The sequence below is a fragment of the Solanum stenotomum genome, chromosome 3 (genome assembly GCF_019186545.1).
Source record: "Solanum stenotomum isolate F172 chromosome 3, ASM1918654v1, whole genome shotgun sequence".
NCBI classification, from domain to species: Eukaryota; Viridiplantae; Streptophyta; class Magnoliopsida; order Solanales; family Solanaceae; genus Solanum; species Solanum stenotomum.
Window position 1 is genome coordinate 4,251,864 of NC_064284.1, and position 21,450 is coordinate 4,273,313.

General features: G+C 35.2%; 1 protein-coding gene across 1 annotated transcript; it reads right to left on the reverse strand.

The window, feature by feature from the left end:
• Window positions 1-74: 74 nt before the first annotated feature.
• Window positions 75-20,625, reverse strand: LOC125857656 (uncharacterized). The gene is made up of 42 exons (XM_049537261.1): window positions 20,465-20,625; window positions 19,472-19,547; window positions 18,433-18,513; window positions 18,247-18,327; window positions 17,582-17,658; window positions 17,409-17,463; window positions 17,205-17,253; window positions 16,868-17,005; window positions 15,789-15,870; window positions 15,021-15,099; window positions 14,884-14,933; window positions 14,606-14,800; window positions 13,635-13,710; window positions 13,057-13,137; window positions 12,911-12,991; window positions 11,924-12,000; window positions 11,742-11,796; window positions 11,579-11,627; window positions 11,264-11,401; window positions 9,946-10,027; window positions 9,775-9,853; window positions 8,692-8,738; window positions 8,275-8,486; window positions 7,528-7,615; window positions 7,271-7,390; window positions 7,023-7,141; window positions 6,876-6,948; window positions 6,657-6,776; window positions 5,772-5,840; window positions 5,511-5,681; window positions 5,389-5,436; window positions 5,171-5,312; window positions 4,973-5,070; window positions 4,076-4,220; window positions 3,911-3,996; window positions 3,729-3,839; window positions 2,941-3,015; window positions 2,145-2,210; window positions 1,826-2,014; window positions 1,615-1,725; window positions 983-1,063; window positions 75-554 (listed from the first exon to the last, which is right to left on the reverse strand). Exons 1-42 carry the CDS (start codon window positions 20,564-20,566, stop codon window positions 369-371), a joined length of 4,140 nt encoding a protein of 1,379 aa, XP_049393218.1. The 5' UTR covers window positions 20,567-20,625; the 3' UTR covers window positions 75-368.
• Window positions 20,626-21,450: the final 825 nt, after the last annotated feature.

Genomic DNA, 21,450 nt, shown 5'->3' on the forward strand with positions numbered 1-21,450 from the left:
TGGTTTATACAGCCACTTGAGAGAACCATGCCTAAGAAGTCAAAAAATTGTTTGTCTAGCAAGAAATCAACATGAAAGATTATTATCTCCTTCATTATAGTACAAGATAATTAGTGTCATTTACTTTGAATCAATCAAAGACAGGGATGTCCCAGTGCAAATTCGAATTTAAGCTGACCCCAATACGGGTATCAGACACAGGAAAACCAAAATAAAAAAAAAAGTAAACATAACCATCAAGTGTTACAACTTGCACCTTTATTATTCTTACGGGCTAGGGCTGATGCATCAACAAGATATTTAATTTGAGATAACGAGGGCGGATATATCAGATAATAATCTACCGGGCATTTTCATGGACTAGAATGTTAGCAAGCTTTCCCTGCTGAGCCAAACAGACGCATCTTTTCAGCAATCACTGCTTTCATGGCTTCTTTTGCAGAAGCCATGACATTGATGAGGTCCTTCTTATTGGGGTTACTCAGTGCATCCATATAAGCCTTGCGCACTTCAGTATTAACATTGAACTTTCTGACGCCAAGCTTTATGCATTCCTGTTCATTACAGTGAGAGCAAACTGAACATTAATCTCGGATTATCTATCATATAATCCTAGCAGTAAAAAGGAAAACATTTTGACAAGTTGTCTACCAAAGAGAAATCTTCAAAAGAATTGATAACTGAATTAAATCTTGAAATGAAAGAGCATAGGTGGATGTTTTAGATCTAAACTAGTTTGTGACTGAAGCGTAGTTGTTGTTCTCAAATCATCAAAGGTCCATCACGACCCCTAATTTCCACCTAAGACTACTTCTATAAAGACATTAATGATAGAGATAGGACCTTCAACACTGAGAGATTTTCCACCATTACCCCTTTTAAACTCCATTCTTATATTGTACTCAGCATGCTCAACTTCCCTCTTGCCCTTTATCTATTTCACTAAAATGAATCAATACAAAGATGTTAGAATTCAGTATACCTCTATTATTTCCTTTGACAGCCCAGAAGCACCATGAAGAACAACATGAACTCCTTTCTTTGAACACAAGCCATAGAGGTCCTGTACTCATAAAAAGAGGAGAAATGGTGAGTTCAAGTTAAATTAGGAGCAGATGCAGCTTTACTTGGCACATAAATACAGATCCAAAACAATTTTTCGAGAGATGCTAATTCACAAGGAACTCATCGATATTGTTTTGTTTCCAACTGATGCGTGATTAAAAAAATAATCACAATTAGAGTGATTTTGGAATCAACACGTACAACAGATATCTACCTTTAAAAAAGGAATGTTTGATTTTCTTCAGAGCATGCATCAGTAAAGCAGACTAATTTTATAAATCAATATCAATGTTCTACAAGTTGGAGAATTGCTACTCTTATTTTCAAGTATATAATGTGACATGAATAGGTTACAAAATGTTTAGCATCACAAATCGTCGCAAGTGGTTTTTCATAGAAAAAGCAGGAGTCTGATATATTAAGTGTAATTGACCTCCTTCATGGTTTATATTGATTGCCATATTAAAAATTCCCAGGTCAGTAAACTCTGATCCTAAATCAAAAGGATGAAAAGGAAACAAAAAGAGGGCGAGAATATATGCATTAGACCTTCAGCAAATCAAGTCTAAGATTTGGACCACTTGGAGGATATTTGCCATGAACATTTCCGATGCACACTGCCAAAGCATCTATGGCCGTCGCATCAATGAATTCATGTGCCTGAAACGTCATATGAAAGCAAGTTCAGAAATTGAAAAAAGTTGATATTAACCTGGTGGTGGAGGGCTCGGGAGAGAGAGAGAGAGTAAGGGAAAGGGACCTGATTAATATCAGTCAGCTTTGCTTCATAGTCTGCTACAGTCAAATCATCTTCAGTACCTGACAATCTTCCTAATTCAGCTTCTACCAACATCTTTTTCGAGTGCGCCAAGGAAGAAATGTACTTCGTATAGGAAACATTATCCTTGAAAGGAAGGTGTGAGCCATCTACCATGAGTGAGTCAAATCCCTGTGGTGTGGTTGAAGTTATGAGTTAGCACACTGACATAAGAATCTTTGAGCTCTATTTGGTTGGGAAAAAAGTTTAATTGACGTGGAGAGCATAATAAATATGATCACTACTAACAAATGAAACTAACCATCTCAAGAACTTCCAACAACTCTTGCTTGGAATTTCCATGGTCAAAGTGAACTGTTATAGGAACCTGTCATTATGAATATGGTTAATGCTTTTACGGAGATCAAGAAAGATAAAGAACGTACAGAGGCACAATGATCACTACTCAGATTTTCCAAGTTAATTTCTCATTCATCAAAAGGAAGCTGTTTATACATACTTAAATTAGAACTTCAGATTATGACATAACAGAAACTAATTACTCCCAAAACCCTACATCTGGTCATAATTTCCAACACTCAATTTTTAATCAAAGAGCATAGATATTAAGAGAGGAAAACCTTTTCTGGATCACAGATTTGACACCCGATCCAATCCATAATATATCAGACATTAGATGTTTTACCGCTTCAAAAGCCTGTGCAAGTATGCCAAAAAAATCTGGAGCTATTGGATCATTACTAAGTAAATAATTCTTCTTTTTTTATGCTGTTCTATCTTATTGAAAGATTTAAAGATTCCCTATAATTAGCAAAGAAACATATTTCCTTTTGATGGATCACAGCTTATATTGTGGGACTACACTGGGTATGTTGTTGCAGTTGTTGATCACTGCCTATATTGATTTTTTCACTTATCCACAAATTGCAGCAGAAAACAGGTTCCCTTAGTCACTGTAGTGCAAATCCATGTTTATTGTCTGGTAGGAGCAGCACTGCAGCAGTATGCATGATTAAATATAGTTCAATTTTTATCCATCTATTTTTCATTATTCCAGAGTTGCTACAAGTTGACTCATTATCTAGAATATCACTTACAGATGCTTGTTCTGCAGCTGATATGCAACATGCAATGAGTGGAACTCCTCCTTCCTTTAGTGCACTAGGATGGATCTGGAGAATAAGAAGTGGCATAGATTCTTATTGTAGCAAATGAAACAGACATTATGTTCAAATAGAAATGACTTCCCTTCTTTTCCCCCATCAACAGATTAAGCATTCAGAAGAACATATATGAAGATGGAAAACGAGATGGGAAAGTCAAGAACTTCAAATTAAAAGATAATAAATTAATACTAGGATAGAGCTCTCAATAAAAGGACCACAAAAAGAATGTGCTACGAGGGATAAGGTATAATAGTCCCGGAATAAAATGCAGGATTATTTTATCTTACATTTGGTTAGGGGTTGTTAGTTAGTCCCAGGATTATTTATCCCACCATTTTACTGTAATGATGGGATAAGTTATCCCATATATAAAGTGGGACAACTATCGAATGGGATAACTTTGTCACCAATGCCCCATACCAAATAACCCTTAAATAGTACTAATGAGTAATGACATCAGTTCTTCTGAAGTAAAATATAGGTCTCTGAAGTAAAATATAAGAACTGAAAATTCAAACATATTAGTAATAAGAAAATAACAAATCAAAACAAAAAAGAACACGATTCTTTCGTGATTTTTTTAGCATTACCACAAATTTAAGAAAAAAACGTTATCTTTTAACAGTGCACGCAGAAGTGTATTCAGAAGTTGCAAATATGTCAGCTTTTCTGAAGTAAACTTATCAGGGCTAGTAGAGCTAACAATGATCTGCTTAAACCTGTAAGATAGCAGGACTATTTTCCTCCTCTGCTGCAGCAACAACTGCCTCAACTCCTTCCAAATTGTAGACGTTAAAAGCACCAACAGCATAGCTTCCCCTCTCAGCTTCCTATTAACAGAACAGATAGTGTAAATCCATATGTAAAAAGAAGGGAAATCATTAAAGCAAAGCCATTCTACCAGTAGGAGTTCCTTAGTTGATAATCTGCCAGGATGAGCCCAACGTTTCACCACCTCTGCCAGAGCATTACTGTCACCAACATTACCTGATATTCACATTGATAGCTAATTATTAGGGACCAAAGTACAGGTATTCAACGGCAAGAAGAAATTGCCAAAAATTACCTGGGAAGACAATATAAGGAACCTTTGGATGTCGGCTTTCAGGACCTAGCTGCCACACTGGAATACCAGCAAGAGCTTGTCCCACTACTTTAGCACGTTTTGCTTCTAAAGCTTTTGTGGCAAGATCTGATGAGGTAATTCCTCCCTATGAAAGAAGAACTCAAGCAATTGGTCCAACACTTCAATAATTTCTGTTTATTAAGTTCTCCAGACATGTTCAGAGAATATGCCAAGATAATGAAGTAACATATAGCTGTTGTGAAACCTAAAAGATTGACGGCACATGCTGTCAGGGAAAAGACTTTGTACAAGAAGTTTAGGTTCCCCTTAAACAAGTGCAACTAGGAAAACAGGGAGAACAAAAACCCAGATCAGAAAAGTCGGGCATAAAACAGTGTCCTTAGTTTTCATATGTTACTTCATTATCTTCAGATATTTACCCCAAAGGCTTCCTTAGTTCTCAAGTCTTCAAAAGAGTTACATACTGGAGTAAATTTCAAGTTCTAGAGCTGTTGCTTTTTGTGTCTTGAGATTCACACTGATTCGTCATATTCATCCTGCTTTTTGCTTCCATCCACATAAATCGATGAGCATGAATAATCCCCTGCCCCCCTTTTTGATTTAAGCAAGCATACACGTGTTTTAAGACTCTTAAATAAGAAGGATAATATTAATTTACAATTGCAACCTAGACCTAGGTTTTGACTTTAGTCAGTCAATCATTAAACTAACAAATCCTTCGAACTCTGTCCCCTTAATTTGACACCTTTCAACAGAAAGCTATGTGAGGAAAGAAAGAACTGTAAAAAAGTAATGAGCATGATGAATGTCCCTTCCACTAAACATGCACATAATATAGAAGAAAGTGATACAAGCATGCAGAGATAAAAGAAGTACCTTTGCAAGAATATAACGAGGCCTTGTGGTTATCCTCCTAACTATCTCCACCAGTGCTGAGCTTACCTTGAAATTGATCTCTAAACTTTCAGAAGGAGCTGGGTATAGTACAGTATGTTAAAAGCACAAAAAAGTGAATAAAACAAAATCAGGATGGCAAGGAATTAGTATTCGTCATTAGATAATATGAAGACTCACTTTTGCCTGTGATCAGCTCCCTACTGGTCATTATGAAAGTATCTTTATGATTTCTAAGGTAAACGTCTGCCATTTCAGCAGCTCGATTGATTTCTTCCTCCCTCGTTTCTGATGACTCCATGGCAACTTTATTTACTGAAATCTACTTTTCAGGAAAGGAAATTAAAACTTAGCTTCATATTTTCAGCAAAAGTATAACATACAGTATTCAGTTTTACCTCTATAGTCTTCAAAACATGACCATATTGTAGTTTTAGTTCTTCAACCTGCAGTGAACTTGAAATATAAGTGTGACGGAATGCCAATAGAAATTAAGCATACGAAACTTGTTATAATTGACCTGCTTTGTTGTTTTTGGAACATATGAACCCACAACAATAAGTCCACCATTTCTTTCTCTACTTATTCCAATATCATTTGGCAAAATTGGAGATTTTTGGATGATTCCAACTCGAGTAGAAACAAAACTGGCAGCAGTACGGCACAAAAAGTGTTTTCCTTTTAGTTCTGCCTGCATATAGAGCAAAGAAAATGAAGATCAACTTACATCTCACCACATGAAAAAGAACTAATATCAAATGTAACGGGAATTCTATAAAACCTTTATCATTCCAGCGGCAAATACAGTCATGTCTCTTTCACTAGCTGCATTGACTATACATGTTGAACCCTGTTACAGGAAATGCGATCAGGAGCAACAAATAATTAAGGTTGAGTTTTTGTAAGGAAGGGAAAATCAACCCAGCAAGAAATTTTCCAAGCCCACAGCAGAGTGGAAGGTTCCTTTTCACTATCCAGTAGTTCAGGGACTGGCATCAAAAGCTTCTGTGAAGCTCTTCAGAAGGAAATCTGGTAAGTTTGCTTATGCAGTAAATTGTGTAGCACTAAGCTGGCAGTTGTGAACATAGATTGCTCACTACCATCTACAACTCTGTCATTCACTTGCAATTTTAAAACATTTACGGCCTCAAGGGTCTTATGGTTTCCCTAAACATCAGCAACTATCAGTGAACTTCTCTATTAGACTCTCTGCACATGACAGTAATGTTATGGAAGAAAACTAAGAGGAGTTTAAGGGTTCAGTATGCAGGATTCTAAAAGAGTAAGGCTTTTGGCTGTAATGAGGGGTTTGAGAAGGTAAGCATCTATGACTTTGTAATCTCATGTTTGCACTTTAAGTCAAATCCAAGTTTTATGTGTATGAACCAAAGCTCACACACAAATCTCCATATGTAGAATACCATCACCCAAAAGACACACAAACAGCGAACTTCTAACATGAAGTCCATTCTCTAAGGAACTTTGAGATCATGATAAGAGCTGTACGAAAGAAAAGTACATCGCCAAAAAAGAAAATAGGTGCCAAGCATAAGCTAGCCATGTTGACAAACACAGTCAGATGATGGATACTAATGAGTCAGTGGAGGTAATAAAGAAAGAGCAATTATGTAAGAGTAAGAGTAAGATGGCGATGACGCTTATGTACCTTCTGCAAATTACAGAGATGTTCACAAACAGCATCTGGTCCACCATTTCTTAAAAGCTGGATGGAGATTGATGAAACACTGCTAGCAGGTCTCTGGCCCTTTGTTTTTTCTTCTACCCACTAAAATATCAAATGGAGAAAAAAAAGAAAGAATAACAACTACATCAGTTTAGTGTGAAGCAGAAAACATGTTTTCCTCAGAAACAGACAAGGCTTGACCTCTCGGATGTTGGAAGATTTGTATCCAAATGCAGCATCTTTAGCAAATTCTGTTTCACCAGCGGGAACAAGCCTAAAGACAAGAAGACATAATTAGTGTTTTCCGGCAAGTCCAAACAACTAATATAAGTTAGATTAGAGAGGTACCTATCAGAATCTGCAACATAATGTGTATCTCCAATGGTATAACGGCCTCCTTGTAAGAAAAAGGGGCAGATAATCCATGCGTCCATCTCACCCAGTACAGAAACAGCTGCATCTGCTTCCTAGGTAGCATAAAACGATATCTTAATAGTGTGTCAAGAAAGGACGACAACCACAACACAATCCCAAACAAGTTGGGGAAAGAAAGGCCACACAAGGTTTGATATCTGTCAGCTTATCTCTATCCTCACCTCAGGGAAATGACCTCGTAAGGTTGAATCACCCCTCAGAACCACTGTGTAGTCTGCTTTTTCCACTGACTTGGCAGCAGAATCAATGTTCCTGCAGATATCTGCTATCAATGCACTAGCCTGCAGTGAGAAGCGTCAGTTAATGATGTCACAATCAATGAGATAAGTAACTTAGCCAGCAGCTGTTAGACTTCAAATACAAAAATTCTTTGAAGGGGTTCGATATAGAAACTTTTCTTCAATGTAAGTCTTTTTACCTTCTCAGAAGTCAATGCTCTGGAATTAGTCAAAATGAAAAAACATTTAGGCCTCTTTTTGAACTCTTCAATGAGTGACTCAATGCTCCTGCAAAAATTAGCAAGTTCATGACTGGTAAAAGTAACAAAAATATTTTGAAGTTTTTATCTCTATAAGGATCAAATAACAAAGTTTCATCTATGATGGAGATAAGAAGTATGTTAACCAAGAGCATTTATAAAGTTTGATGGAGAGGAGAGAGTAATGGAGATTGAAGCTAACAAAGAAGGGAAATTATATTGTTATCATCTTCTACATGATAAATGTATTAAACAAAATAGATCTCAACTCTCTTTCCTCGCACGAAGAAGAGAATGAAGGAAATAGATAAAGAACTGAGCAACATGTATCTATTGCTAGTTTATTTAAGTTAAACATTACAAGTATCTAGTTCCACAAATAGCTGGACACTAATTTCTTTTGTTTGGTCGCTCACACCTGTCATACAAGTGCTTGGCCTATAGACTACACTTAACGAATGGGGATTTTGGTTAATTATTTCCAGTTTTCCCACTTCCGCACCTTAAATAACATGAATAATACGCAACACATATAAAGAAATGAAGAAATTACACTCTGAAACTCAGTCTTCCTGCCATACCATTTTGAATTGGTAACACTCGCTAGAGTCTCTGTTTGTGAATCCAGAAGACAATTTTTTGGAAAAGGAACTAAACTGTCTCTTGAAATTTATAGAAGCATTTTACCATTCTGTCAGGACCTCAATATCGTGAACAGTTTGAGTCCCAGTTGGATCATCATCCAGAACAATTAAAGTCCTCAAACTATTCTCTGTTAGTGTACGTATTTCATTGATCGGATCCACTGGCCACTCAGGAGGAAGGGACTGCAATGCAGATTCTTTATTGAGAACAGGAAGTTTTCCTTCAACTTTGACTCCACTCAGCGTCTCATAAACCTGCAGAAGTTTGAGATAGAGTAGATGGTAACAATTAGCTGAAGCATTCTCCTTACAAGTTATGCCTATCAAATTCATGCTGCAGTATAATTAACAGAGGAAAACTACATCGTCTTTGGAATAAACTGAATGATAATTGAGCATATTTTCATAAATTCAAACATTAATTAACATGGCATCTCTTATTACATACAGCTGGTCATACCTTTACTACAGCAGCATCATCCAATCTGCCCCATCCAGCAGCAGAACCTAATCCATGAGACATATAAACAGTATGAAGACAGGTTACACAACATGAAAGAGAGTGCTTTTGCAGTACAGCAGTTCAATTTACATGCTCAAACACCATTAAGTTAAACAAAGGTTAATTAGAAAAAAGAGTAATCTGTGCTGGTTAAAAAAGGGTTATGAGGAGGACAGGACCACAATTTTATCTGGTTAAACCCATGGCTGAGACGGCACAGAACTGACAAATCTAAGACATTTAACGCTAGTTAAATACTTTGTTGGAAGCCATAGTTAATACTGGCTAGCATAAGGGGACCACCTATTCAGCTGTTTGTCAGCAATTCCTCCTACTAATAGAAAAATATCTCTCTTCCAGTCACCACTTTACCCACCCCTCCCCAGTTTAACCACATTTTCATGATCGCATATTCATACAAACATTAGGCCTCACAATCTTCTACATCTCGTGATTGAAAAGAAAAGAGGAAAATATGCTTTGGGAGAATGTCTATTTCATCCAATTTTTCAAACAAAGAAAAAAGGAACATCGATAAAAATATCTTTACAGCATGATATTCAGGGACAATTTCCAAATATATTTGGGCAATAAAATGGTGAATAAGCTGAAATCAAATGTCCGTAGACCAAAAGCAAACAATGGGAAACCCAACTTGTTGTACTTAAAAGTTTCTTCTTTTTAATTAGTTAGCAACAGTAGACTTGCACAGTCTTTTGAATATAAATTATTGAAGTTGCGCTACATGACAATAATATGCATCAAGAGTTTTCTTCTTTCCAGAAGAGTGACTCGACAAAGAAACCAAATGTTAGTTAAAATAGTAATGAGCAATCCTAGACAGTACCAGTATCTTATCGTTGTAATACTTTTAGGTCAAACAAAACTTAGAAACTGTCAATTTTGCTGTAATAAATGAAACCGCATTTGGATATCATTGAGAAAAGTGGGGGATGAAAATGGAAAATCTCATTTGCTAGAGTGCTTGCAGTAAAGGATACACAAAGTTAAAATAGAAAGTAACAGATCTCTTAACCGCACCTGACAGGAATAATTGGTGTGCAATGTTTGCAATATGAAGCGGCACTCTGCGTGATGAGCCTTCACGAGAAACAATGCCCTGTTAAAACCATAAGAATAGCCTTAACGAAATTAAAAATCAAAGTTAACACAGCTGCAATATGAAATGTGTTCAATGTTTATCAGCCTCACCAGATCCTTCACGAAGATATCAAGTGCCGACAGCGGCGTATAATCATTTTCTATCATGTGCGGCCCACGATTCTCAAACATCCTGCAAAAATACAAATCCAAATAAATCCTACTGTTCACACATTAACACAAATCTCATGCCACAGATAAGCACAATTTCTAGAAAGAAGTAAATAGCTCCATAATGAAAGCAGGCAAAGCAGGTGGAGAACCAGAAATTCTCAGGCATCAGTTAACATCTTAGAGTTGTGAGGAGCTCAGAGCCTCATTTTCCTACAGGGTGATAATTAGAAGACACCATAAAAGTTAAGCTACTATGCTGGTATTGGAGCAAATAAGCCAAGGTTAATCATTCTAACATCGTCTCAGTTCCACCAACCGATGAATTAAACAACATGATTTCCTGCTTACCATGAGACAAACAAATACATCTATAAACTCTCTGACAACTCATGCACAGAAGACACCAACCTCACCCCGGAAAGAGAAAGAAATGCCAAGACATGTTTTTACCATGTCTTATGAAATTACGACTTTGCTTGTAAAATAGGTTACAATAAGATGAAAAAGGCAAAGTTTTTCCAAGCATATCTCTGAAAATGACTATTGTTGAAGGCATCAATCAATATTGATGAACAAATAATTAAACAAATAAAAACATCCACTCTCTAGCAATATTTTTTATATATACACAATTCAAAACAGTATAATACAAGGAAATCTTAATTTGAGTCTTGCAACGGTTGAAGATACAACTAAATAAATATAAGTATCCTTTTTTTACTAATTTATACTTTCAGATGAGGTAGTACATACAATTCAACAACTATTTCTACAATGACCAAAGAACCAACCGAAAACTCATGCACAACACAGTGAGATGATTCCTTAAAGAATAAAAGTTTTTGAAGGTTTCCTGCTTAAAGTCAAATCATGAGTGAGCTTCTCAAAAAATAATACTCACAATCATAAAGACCACATTACACAGAAATATCTAACTAATAAAAAAAAAACTGACTTTTCTTCCAAACACAAATTCAAAATATATATATAGCTTGGACGCACTCTCAATCATAGATGATTCTATGATTCCTGTCTCACTAATTATAGGACCACATTCTGCATTCAGCACTAAAGCATTATAATATTCATGACTACATATCGGAAATATCAGGTTCAGGGTAACATCTAAAAACTAATATCATGCCATGCACAGTTGCAAACAAAATTAAAAACTGAGCACTGCACAGCTTCTTTTACCTATATTTGAATGAAAAGAAGGAAATTATTTTCTTCAATAACGGTATGGGTTACCTACCAAGATGTTCCCCCACTATTTGTGATGACATCAAACAAAAGTCTTGTATTAAGACCCAATCGAGCACCAAATGCCATTGCCTCAGCAGCTGATGCAATATGAACTCCAGCAAGAAGTTGATTGACCATCTTAACAGCACTGGTAGATCCACATATACAGAAGTCAAAAACCGATGTACTATTTCCAGGACAAACTCATTGAAGAAACAGCAAGGTGAAGTGATTGGAGAAGTATTTGCATGCCCAAATAAGTTAAGTACTATGAAATCAAGTGATCCAGTGAGGTCAGAGAAGATAATACTCAGACTAAAGGTACCTGCCAGCTCCACAACTTCCTCTTATTATATAAAGCTTCTCACTTAATGCTGTTTAGGCAAGCACACAATGATCAGTACCTTAATAGTAACATTTGAAAGGGAAAATCACACAGAGATATCTAAAGGATATTTTGAGACAAAATAAAAGAGTCCACTTCTTACCAGCAAGAACTGAACCACTGTGTTTGAGAGCCTCATCTGTACCTGATGCCATTATCTAGCATTGGTGTTATAACTTCTAGTAAGTCACCAGACAAGGTTCATCCAAACAAAAAACATTTTTGAAATATGAAAAGCAATCACCAAAATCAAGGATTTGAAAGCTAATTTTTTCATATTCGCACCGTAAGGGTTCCATTAGCAGCCTTCTTGACCCCACCAGAAACAGGAGCATCCACTAATTTTAATTTCTTCGGGTCACCTATCAGATGATAAAGTTGAAGCATATGTGAGTCAAAGAATGATAAAAGGTGGATGATATGAGAATTATGTCCTCAATTTTTGGAAAAGAAAGAGCCATTACTATCATAAAATTGGAGAAAACTCAAGATTTCATAATCTCTGATCACAGTTTGGCAAGTGATGACGCGTCAAGAGATCATTAAACTCCATTTAGTTCTCTTGAGATTGGAACTGTCACATGTTGGAAGAGGCAGTATATTCAATCATAGGACCAATACTTCATCTATCTAAATCAGGAAGCTGTATCATATCATCGGACAAGGATATCATCCCCCAATATAAATTTAAAAACAAAACAATGTGCTTGCAGTTTTGCACACGCAAGCACACAAGTACGTCATTTTTGCTTGAAGGTGCAAGTAGTTCATATCCTTGACATGGTTTGGTCATGCCCTACGTCAACCTCCAGATACACCAGTTTACAGGTGTGAAACCATGGTAAGGTGTTAAAAAGGGGCGATGCATACCCAAAATCACAGGAAAGAAAGATTTTTGGAAAGGTTTATAAACTCATTGAATCCATGTAGACTTAGTGAAAAATAGGGCACAATTCAGAAAAATATTTTAAAAGGTGATAACAATTAGTTAAGAATACGTGTTAGTCATGTTAGTATGATTACTTCAGATCCTGCTTTCTGGTAGTCTTTTAGTCTTGTCAGAGATTTCTACCAGTAGAGAATATACAAAACTTCAACTTCATTTTATAAACTTGGTTGGAATTGAGGTTTAATCATTGTTGTATATATCTACTCCTTGAACTGGTATATTCAGGAATGGACTTGCCTCGAAAAGAATGAACAAGAAAATGCCAGGAAATGTATTACAAGAAGGAAAGCAAACTTCAACGGAATTTGAGAGGAAAGACTTACTCTGCAAGCGCTTCTCGAGCTGGCTAATAAATGATGGAGAAACTGTTGATGAGAGGATAATAGATGCTCCAAATGGAAGGGCTATAAAAACCAGGAGAGATGGTTAGTCCTGCCCAAAGATGTAAAAGTGAGAGCACAGTATTTACCTGACACAGCGCCTTGATCACCATAAAGAACACTTTCAGCTTGCAGTTCGTTTGTGACCATTACTACAAGTACGTCTACATCTGAAACAATTAAGGTGGCAAAACAAACATTTAAAAGGATCAGCAAATGGCAAGTAGCGTCAAACTTTTGCCATAGTGCTCATCAAAAAGTAAAGAAGCAACTTTTAATTACAGATTAGGGAATTGATCTTATAGCTAAACTACTTTACATTGGACTTGTTGAGCAGAAAACAAAGTATTATCTGACAGATACTTATTCTAAGTTATGCTGTCCAGATCCAAGAATGATGGAAGCGGAAGCTCAAGATCCTTCTCATTTTCTTCTTGACTGTAGGGAGACGGATGAACTTGACTTCTATAAGTTTGTTAGTCAACCTTGTTCTAGCTTAGTCTCGTCCAGAAAGTAAATCATACAATTAAGAAATAAACAGAATAGCAGACCCCTAGAACTTAAAGCTCTTTGCCAAACAGACAAGATTTTCAGACAACACAAGACCTGAAGATTGTCATCAGTTTCTTAATATATGATGCACACATCAAAAAGCATCTTAATTTACCCTGAGATACTTCTGCAGGAGTACTCCCAGTCAAGCCACCTGCATCTGCAAATCGAGATAGTGATGGTGGATATACCTACAATTTCATAAGAGAAGGCAGCCATTACTTTCACTTAGTTATTAGCTTTAAATAAATCACAACAAACATCTGAATTCAGTAAATAGAGGACAATACACAACATAAAGCATGGGGATACACTTCAAGGTACCTTGTAAGGAGAGATGTTTATCGATGTAGATATGCACAAAATGATGTTAGTGATCGGAATAAATTAAGGAACCCAATTTTCATTAGGTCAACAAAAATCAGTCTTGCAAGTCATTTCCAGCTTCTTTTTCTTGTAGAAATTTCTTTGACGAATCAAAGACAAAAGCCACAAGTGCAGACATAATCTCAGATAATGTATGAAATAGAAGGATTTGTTCCTACAGTTACTTGCAGTTTAATTTTTCAAAGTATCTCTTTGGTGTAACAGCAGACAAGGGAAGGAAAGAATATCAAAAGATAAGATTTTCCCTTCTCAGTAGGTGGACGAAAGATGACCAAGTTTTTCCCACCACTTCCTAACTTTGAATTATCAAAACACACCCTAAAAGTGAATCACCTTCTCTACTTTTTCAAAGGGAAAAAAGATGTTGCTCGAAAGACATTATCCTATACTTTGACATTGCTTTACGTGCAGATACTTTATTTTTACCCCAAATTTAAATCTACAGTGATTCTGATGCACTTCCTGATATTCAGCCTTAGACTGAGTAGTGTGCATTTCAAATTAAAATTTTAAATTTCCCACCACTCTTTTAAAACATTTAAAAATTTCTAGAAAATGGAAAATGTATTATTTTCCTTGAGTCATTGGGAAAACAGTTATCATTGACTTAGGTAGGATATCTATTACCTAGTCATCCAAAACTACATATTGAAATGGAACTAGTCCAGCACCAAATATAAAAAAGATGTAAGGCATTACATCATAACCAAGGACGCAGAAATTTGATTTCAGCAGATGAGTTGCCATGCCAAATCCCATAGCACCAAGGCCAATGAAACCAATTCGCTTCACAGTATCAGATTGGGAAGTAATTTGACTGGCCAGTTCCTCAGGGTTGTAACTTTTAGAATTGACCGCATCAGCTAAATTTACCCCAAGTAAACTTTCCCAAACCTGTAGCGCATCCTGCTGTTAGTAGCAGATAAAGAAGCTCAAGCTACATTACTGTAGGAAAACCTTGTGTACTCAAACCTGACCTTGAGCAATGTAGAATCGTCATCTTTCTGTTGTTGGGGATGTGAAGATCCTGTAGATGAAATGCAAAGCAACTGAGATCACGTCCAAATGTTACTTGTCTTCCGCAAAACAAAATAAGAAGGAATGGGTACTATGCCTGCTATGAGTTGCTGATGAGCAACCGTTAGAAGTGGAACGGGGAATTTATGTGATTTCGCCATGTCTAGTACATTACCCTGAAGTGCACCAAAAAAGAATCAGGGAATAGGAACTCTACAGTAGTAAAGAGACGACAGAAATTATTATAAGAATTTTCTAGCGGTAGCCAGACGCAACACCATGAAAGCGAAAAACCATGAAGAATTTTTCAAGTTCTTCCCTGTGCCCCAATAAATTAGATGTTTACTTTTGGGCTGATTTTGAAAAACTTGACCCATTTCCTTTGAGGGACAGTTTTATTCCCTCTAAAATCTTCAAACTAATATGAATTATAATCAATTAATCACTTCATAATATTTCAAACTTGGCGTGACATCCTTTTAACTATCCATTTTGCTTTTCTAACATTCCAATATCATTTTAAGCATTTGTTATCAAATTAATGTAAAATCTTTTCAAACATCCTATTCTTGAAATTCACACCAGCTCAAAATGAGTCTATCTCGAAGGTAATATATAATTAAGGGAAAACCCAGGATTAAAAATAGAAAAGAAACACTGAAAGGTGCCTTTCAGAAAGAATGTGCATTTTAAACTTATGGTTTCTCTTTCTGAAGAAGGCATTATATGCTCTAACCTGTTATAAGCAATAAACATATTATGGACAGAGGATTAAGAAAGAGCATTTCATCTTACAAAAGAATCTGAATAGTAATGTTAGCTCTCAAAAGAAAAGAACTATGGAAACTTAACACGAGAGTCTTACCAAATTTTGAATGAAAAGGTTGAGAAAGAGATGTTTTGTCTGATTACCCCTCAAAAGCTGGGGAAGAGAATTCTTGAAAACCCTGCAAAATTTAAATATTAAGAAAAAATTGAGAATGACAGCATGCAAAAATAATTAATCATTACATAGAGAAGTAATGCAAAGCAATCAGAAGACAGAAAGGAAGAACATGGTATCAGAGCTAATTCAACTTACAACTATACATAATAACATATGAAGACTTCTACAAATGATTAATACTCCCTCCGTTTCAAAAAGAGTGGCCTAGTTTGACTTGGCACGGAGTTCAAGAAAATAAAGAAGACTTTTGAATCTTGTGGTCCTAAATTAAAGTTATGTCAAATGTACAAAATTGCCCTTTAATCTTGTGGCTTAAACATGCCACGTGGAAAGCTGAAATTAAAATGTTACCAAAAAAGGAAAGAAGTCATTTTTTTTTAAACAAACTAAAAAGGAAAGTAGATCATTCTTTTTGAAACAGAGGAGTAATACATCTTTCAAAAAAAATTAACTTCTCGTGGCTCAATGACAACATAAACTGACCCCAAAGACATGCCCATGTGCACACCTAGTTTATATAGCTTTCTGCATAAGATAACACATTGAACTGGTCGAATCAACGATACCTAATCAAGCACCCAACTATGTACTTAAGATCAGAATCATACACGAGTATTCAGCAATGATTTTGAACTTGAACATAAAACTTGGAATCTAAGACTTCTTAACTAACTATCCCTTTAAATCAGCACAGCTGCTTTCAAGCATCTTTTTCTTTCAGAACTAATTCTTGCACTCATGAAGAAGGTAGGATAGGACATTTTTTAGCTGACATTTTCCAGCAGTAATAGTACTAGGAAACTAAGTGATCAAGTGCAAGATAAACTTTAGCAACTGAATAGAAGATTGAGAAATAACAGTGATGCACTAATACCATACTCTTTTCGGAACAATAAACTATCTAATTTAAGATATTACACTAAACATCTTCATAAAAACCTTGAGGTGGCTATCTATCAAATAAGCCTAAAATGAAATGAAAATGTAAATGCAGTCACCAAGAATTTCCAGCAGCATTGGATATTATGTCATAAAGTATCCATGGATGAATTCCAGCTTGAGCACCAAGACCGATGGCCTCCACCGAAGCAACAGAATGAATTCCTTCAAGGAGCTCAATCACCATTTTAGCTTTGCTGCAAGCATAATTGTAACAGATAAATAGATTGTCACAAAATCATTATACTAACATAACTACGCAGATTAAATTTGTGATATTCAAACTAAACATACCACTATAATCTAAACTGAGCAAATCATAATTGCTCGATTTTTCTCAATAATGACATGAAAAACAGCAAAAGTTGGTAGACATGACAGATATACATAATGTACCTTCCGGCACCAAGTTCACCCTCAAAGGTGTATAGCTTTGCGCACATGGCTGTCCACAGGAAAAAGTCGACTCAGAAAAGCAAAGAAACATGAGAGTAACCAATTTTCTCTGGCTCTAACAGTTGGTAAAAATTTTAAGAACAATGATTTCAATAGTGAATTTCTGCAAAAATAAATCCAGAATAGCAAGACAAGTTACTGCACCAGAAAGAATGGGCTGTGCTCTAGCAATGGACTCCGAACTTCCAGAGGAAATAATCTATCATCATTGAAAAGAAAGAACAAATATTCCTGGCATCAGTAAAGGACAAAAAGTAGAAGATAAATTTCTAGCTAACTCCTCAGAAATGGTTCTCATGGGGAATTTTATGTCTTACCATAGTTTTATCATTCAGAACCTCTGATACTGCTTTTGAGACATATATATCAACAATGAAGTTTGTGCCATAACAATCTGCATTAGTCAAAAGAAGAACAGTTTGAAGATTAGCAGATGTCTGTTAAATTTTCAATGGCAGTTACACAAGTGTAAATCCTTATATTTCCATCTTCCTCTATTTTATCTTCATAGTGAAAATGTCCATCCCAGGCATATGCCCAGTTCACCTTGATAATTCACCCGCCACAAAGAATAAATGATAAAAAATCACGAACGCTAATGCCCTACAAGTCTTAGCTTATGCTCTAGTGAACTATGATATCCAAATTAAATTCTTATCACAAATGCTAGCTCATCTTATAGAGTTACATTCAACAACAAAAAAATACTAAGGCCTACTCTGTTTTATCTCATATGTCTTAACAAATCATCAAACTTGCTAAGATTCAGCAGTAAAATGGCAGTATAGTGCAAGAAGCTTAAAACCCACAAGATAGATATTTTCCGTAGTCATTCATCAATTAGACTTCAAACATCACAAGAAAACTCAATTATACAAGGGGCACGATAAGAAAGAGACAAATTTACTCTCACAAATATGTAACATTTATTACTTCTAAATATGGCAATAAAATATGAAAATTAGCCAGATCAAGATGTTGCCTCTTAGAGCCAACTCCAGCTTCTGAATCTGTGAAGGTAATACATTTGAATGGAAAATGATGATCGTATCTTTGCTTAATCCTGTAAAGCAAGAAAAAACATCAATAGAAAGGAAAGAAAAGGCAATGGCATTGCGCCTTCATCAAACTGATCAGACAGAAACCTAGAATATGTATAGACATTTACCGTTTAAAACACCCTTGTCGCCCAGAATTAAATCATTTATTTGATCAGCATGAGATAACAATATGACCAATGCAGCTACACCTGAAAATGGTGAAGTGGATCAGAAACTATTTTTGTACGTAACAAGACACCTGGAGAAACTGTGAAGAACTTTCACCATACAATGTCAAGCAAGGTAGGCTATAAAGATTGTTGCTTCTCTCCATCGTATTTACTGGAGACAGCAGAACGGTTAAATGATGACCTCAAGCCATCCACTTCTAAAGGCAATATTAGACAGAAGGATAGATCTATTTTCTGTATAAATCAGAGAGCAAGAACCTTGCAGACATCACCTTCTTTTAAGTCTTCCGGTAATCACGAAAAAATATTCTAGATTATATTGGCCGAAAATCTTCTTTTGGGCTACTAATAGATTACATCTAATGTTCCAGATCACCACAATATACTATTCCATTATACATCCCAACATCTTTTTTGCACCTTCAAAATCATAGTGTTCTAGTAAATTAGCAATAGGACGTCCAAAAATATCTTTCGATCAGAAAAAAGGAAATAAAGACCTGCCGCATAAAGACAAAACAGACAAGAACGGCCAAACTCAATACAGAGAGACAAAAGCTAAAAGTTTGAAATGTCGAGATCATTTCCCGCACGAGGGAGCTGAAAATGGGATTTTCTGTCCAATTTTCAGTATCTTAAGATGGAACTGAATCATGATAAAAAAATCTATTCAAATTTATGTATGATTGAGAAAAAAATAAAATTCAATATGTAAGGTCAGCAAAAAGGTGAGACTTAAGCACATGGTGATGATGGCAGTTAAACAGTTGGAAAGTAAACTGTGAAGGAAGAATGAAACAAGAGGAGGGGTATTCTTCAAATGTAAGAACAAGGTTTGATTTACACTAGGTTTTGAGGTGTTCATCAATTGTCTGTACATAGTTTAAACTGGGACATATAGCCAAACATTACAAGGAAAATCTGTAAGAGAAGGCTGTGGGATAGGAAACATAAAGAAAGTGAACCCAGATCTCACCTTTCCTTGCCTCAGTAGGGTTGGCACATACTTTACCACCTAGCTTTAAGAACTTATCAACCAAAGGACTTCCTGCCTGTTGACACCACATATCAAAACCACCAACCACAAAGGGCATTACCAATCTTAAACAGATGACATTGAGAAAAAGAAGCAGACGAGTGAAGACAGAACATAGATGTCCACTTTCTTTCAACCACATAGAAACTTTATGTCAGGTGATGAACCAAGAAAAGCATTCTAGCCCCAATGCTAGAGATCAAAGAAATATAACTTCACGTATTTTTTTATCAGTAGAAAGAAGATTTAACATCTTTGATATTCTATAATTATGTAAACAAAATTATCAACAATTCTGAAACAGACCGAAGCAAATGTTCATATAAGCTAATAGTAAATGGAAAAATTTCAAAGCAACTCTTCACTAACACTGACCAATATCAGGCATTGAAAACTTAAAAGTGTTTTTCTTGAAACCTACTTTCTTGATGGAACATAGTCATAAATAGTAAGCCCATTCAAATCAAATCTTTTCCCAACCCATGAGAACTTACCATTAAAAACCTCAAGGCACTGCATAATGTACCCACCCAAAAAAAATTGACAAAACTAAAGCATTAAACTAAATCTTTTAAGTTTCTTGAAATTTTAATTCAAGATCTTCATCAATCATTGACTAAATCTTGATAATCACTTTGATTATTAGAAATCTCAAGGCACTGCATAATGTACATGCCATCCCCCGCCTACCCACACCAACACCCAAAAAAAAAGGGTGAAGTGATCTATAAAGCATTAGACTAAATCTTTAATTTTCTTTAAATTAAATTTAAAATCTTCATCAATCTTGATAATAATCTTGATTAAAAACCACTGATCTTCATCAATCTTGATGAAAAATCAGAAGAAAAACAACTCATAAGTACAAGACTGATCGAAAATCAAGAAATTAGAATCATATGATCAGAAACATAACAAGAATTTATCAACAACCTCGAATGCCTGAAGAGAGTAACCCGAACGAAGAAGCGAAGTAGCCAATTCCAAGCTGATATCATCCAAACCGACGAACCCAACTACACTGCCAGTAGCCATTAGTGAAGCAGAGAGAAACAGAACCAATGGCGTTTGTTTATTATTAGAAAAAAAAAGAAAAGAGCAAGCCTCGAATGCGTTTGGGTTGGTAACTTATATAAAGAACGTCTTTAAGTTGACCCGCTTCTTTATTTTTTATTTCATATGTCCCTGTCCATTATAGAAAGTAGAAACACTTCAACGTTTAAATTTTATTTAGTTGTTATAAATAAAAAATTTATAAAATAATATTTTTTAAAAAAAATTATGAATTTCAAAAAATATTTAAATTATTTCAGTTTTTAAAATTTTATACCTATATTATTTAGAGTGTATGTTTTTTATTTGAATTACAATATAATGATGTATGTACTTTCTTTTTTATTCTTTCATGTGGCACTTCATGATTAAAATTATCTTTTCATGGTAAATTTTAATTAAATTAGCTATATTCAAGATAAGAAATAACTTTTTTTCCCAAAAATGAAAAGTATTTTTAAGTAAATATATAATATTTGTTAAATGTTTTGGTCAAAGATTAATTATCTCAAGATTCTGTCACGTGGCACTTCATGAGTAAAATTTCTTTTTATGGCAAATTTAAATAAATAAATATAAGATTAAAGATTCAAACTATCATCGTATAAATTAATTTATTTTAATTGTGATATTTATTTTTCTTATCAATGATCACATCTGTCGTGTCATCGGTATCTCTGATTTGAAAGGAAGAGTTTAGAATTTTAAGAAAGTTAATCAAAAATATATTTTTTAAAAATAATGTGTTAGCAAATAGAGTTGTTATATATGTCAGGTGAATGAATATATTATAGACAAACACGTCTAGAAGTATTTCTAGACAAATATTTGGTTTATTCAACATGTTGGTGTTTTTACTATTGGGT

Bases quoted from the DNA above. Each gene is read 5' to 3' on its own strand.
- LOC125857656 (XM_049537261.1), bottom strand. From the start codon at position 20,566: ATGGCTACTGGCAGTGTAGTTGGGTTCGTCGGTTTGGATGATATCAGC. The intron at 17,254-17,408 runs GTGCAGTAACTT...TCCTGTGGACAG, and splicing joins AGCACAGCCCATTCTTTCTG to CCATGTGCGCAAAGCTATAC. The intron at 5,071-5,170 runs GTGAGTCTTCAT...TACTATACCCAG, and splicing joins GGAGCTGATCACAGGCAAAA to CTCCTTCTGAAAGTTTAGAG.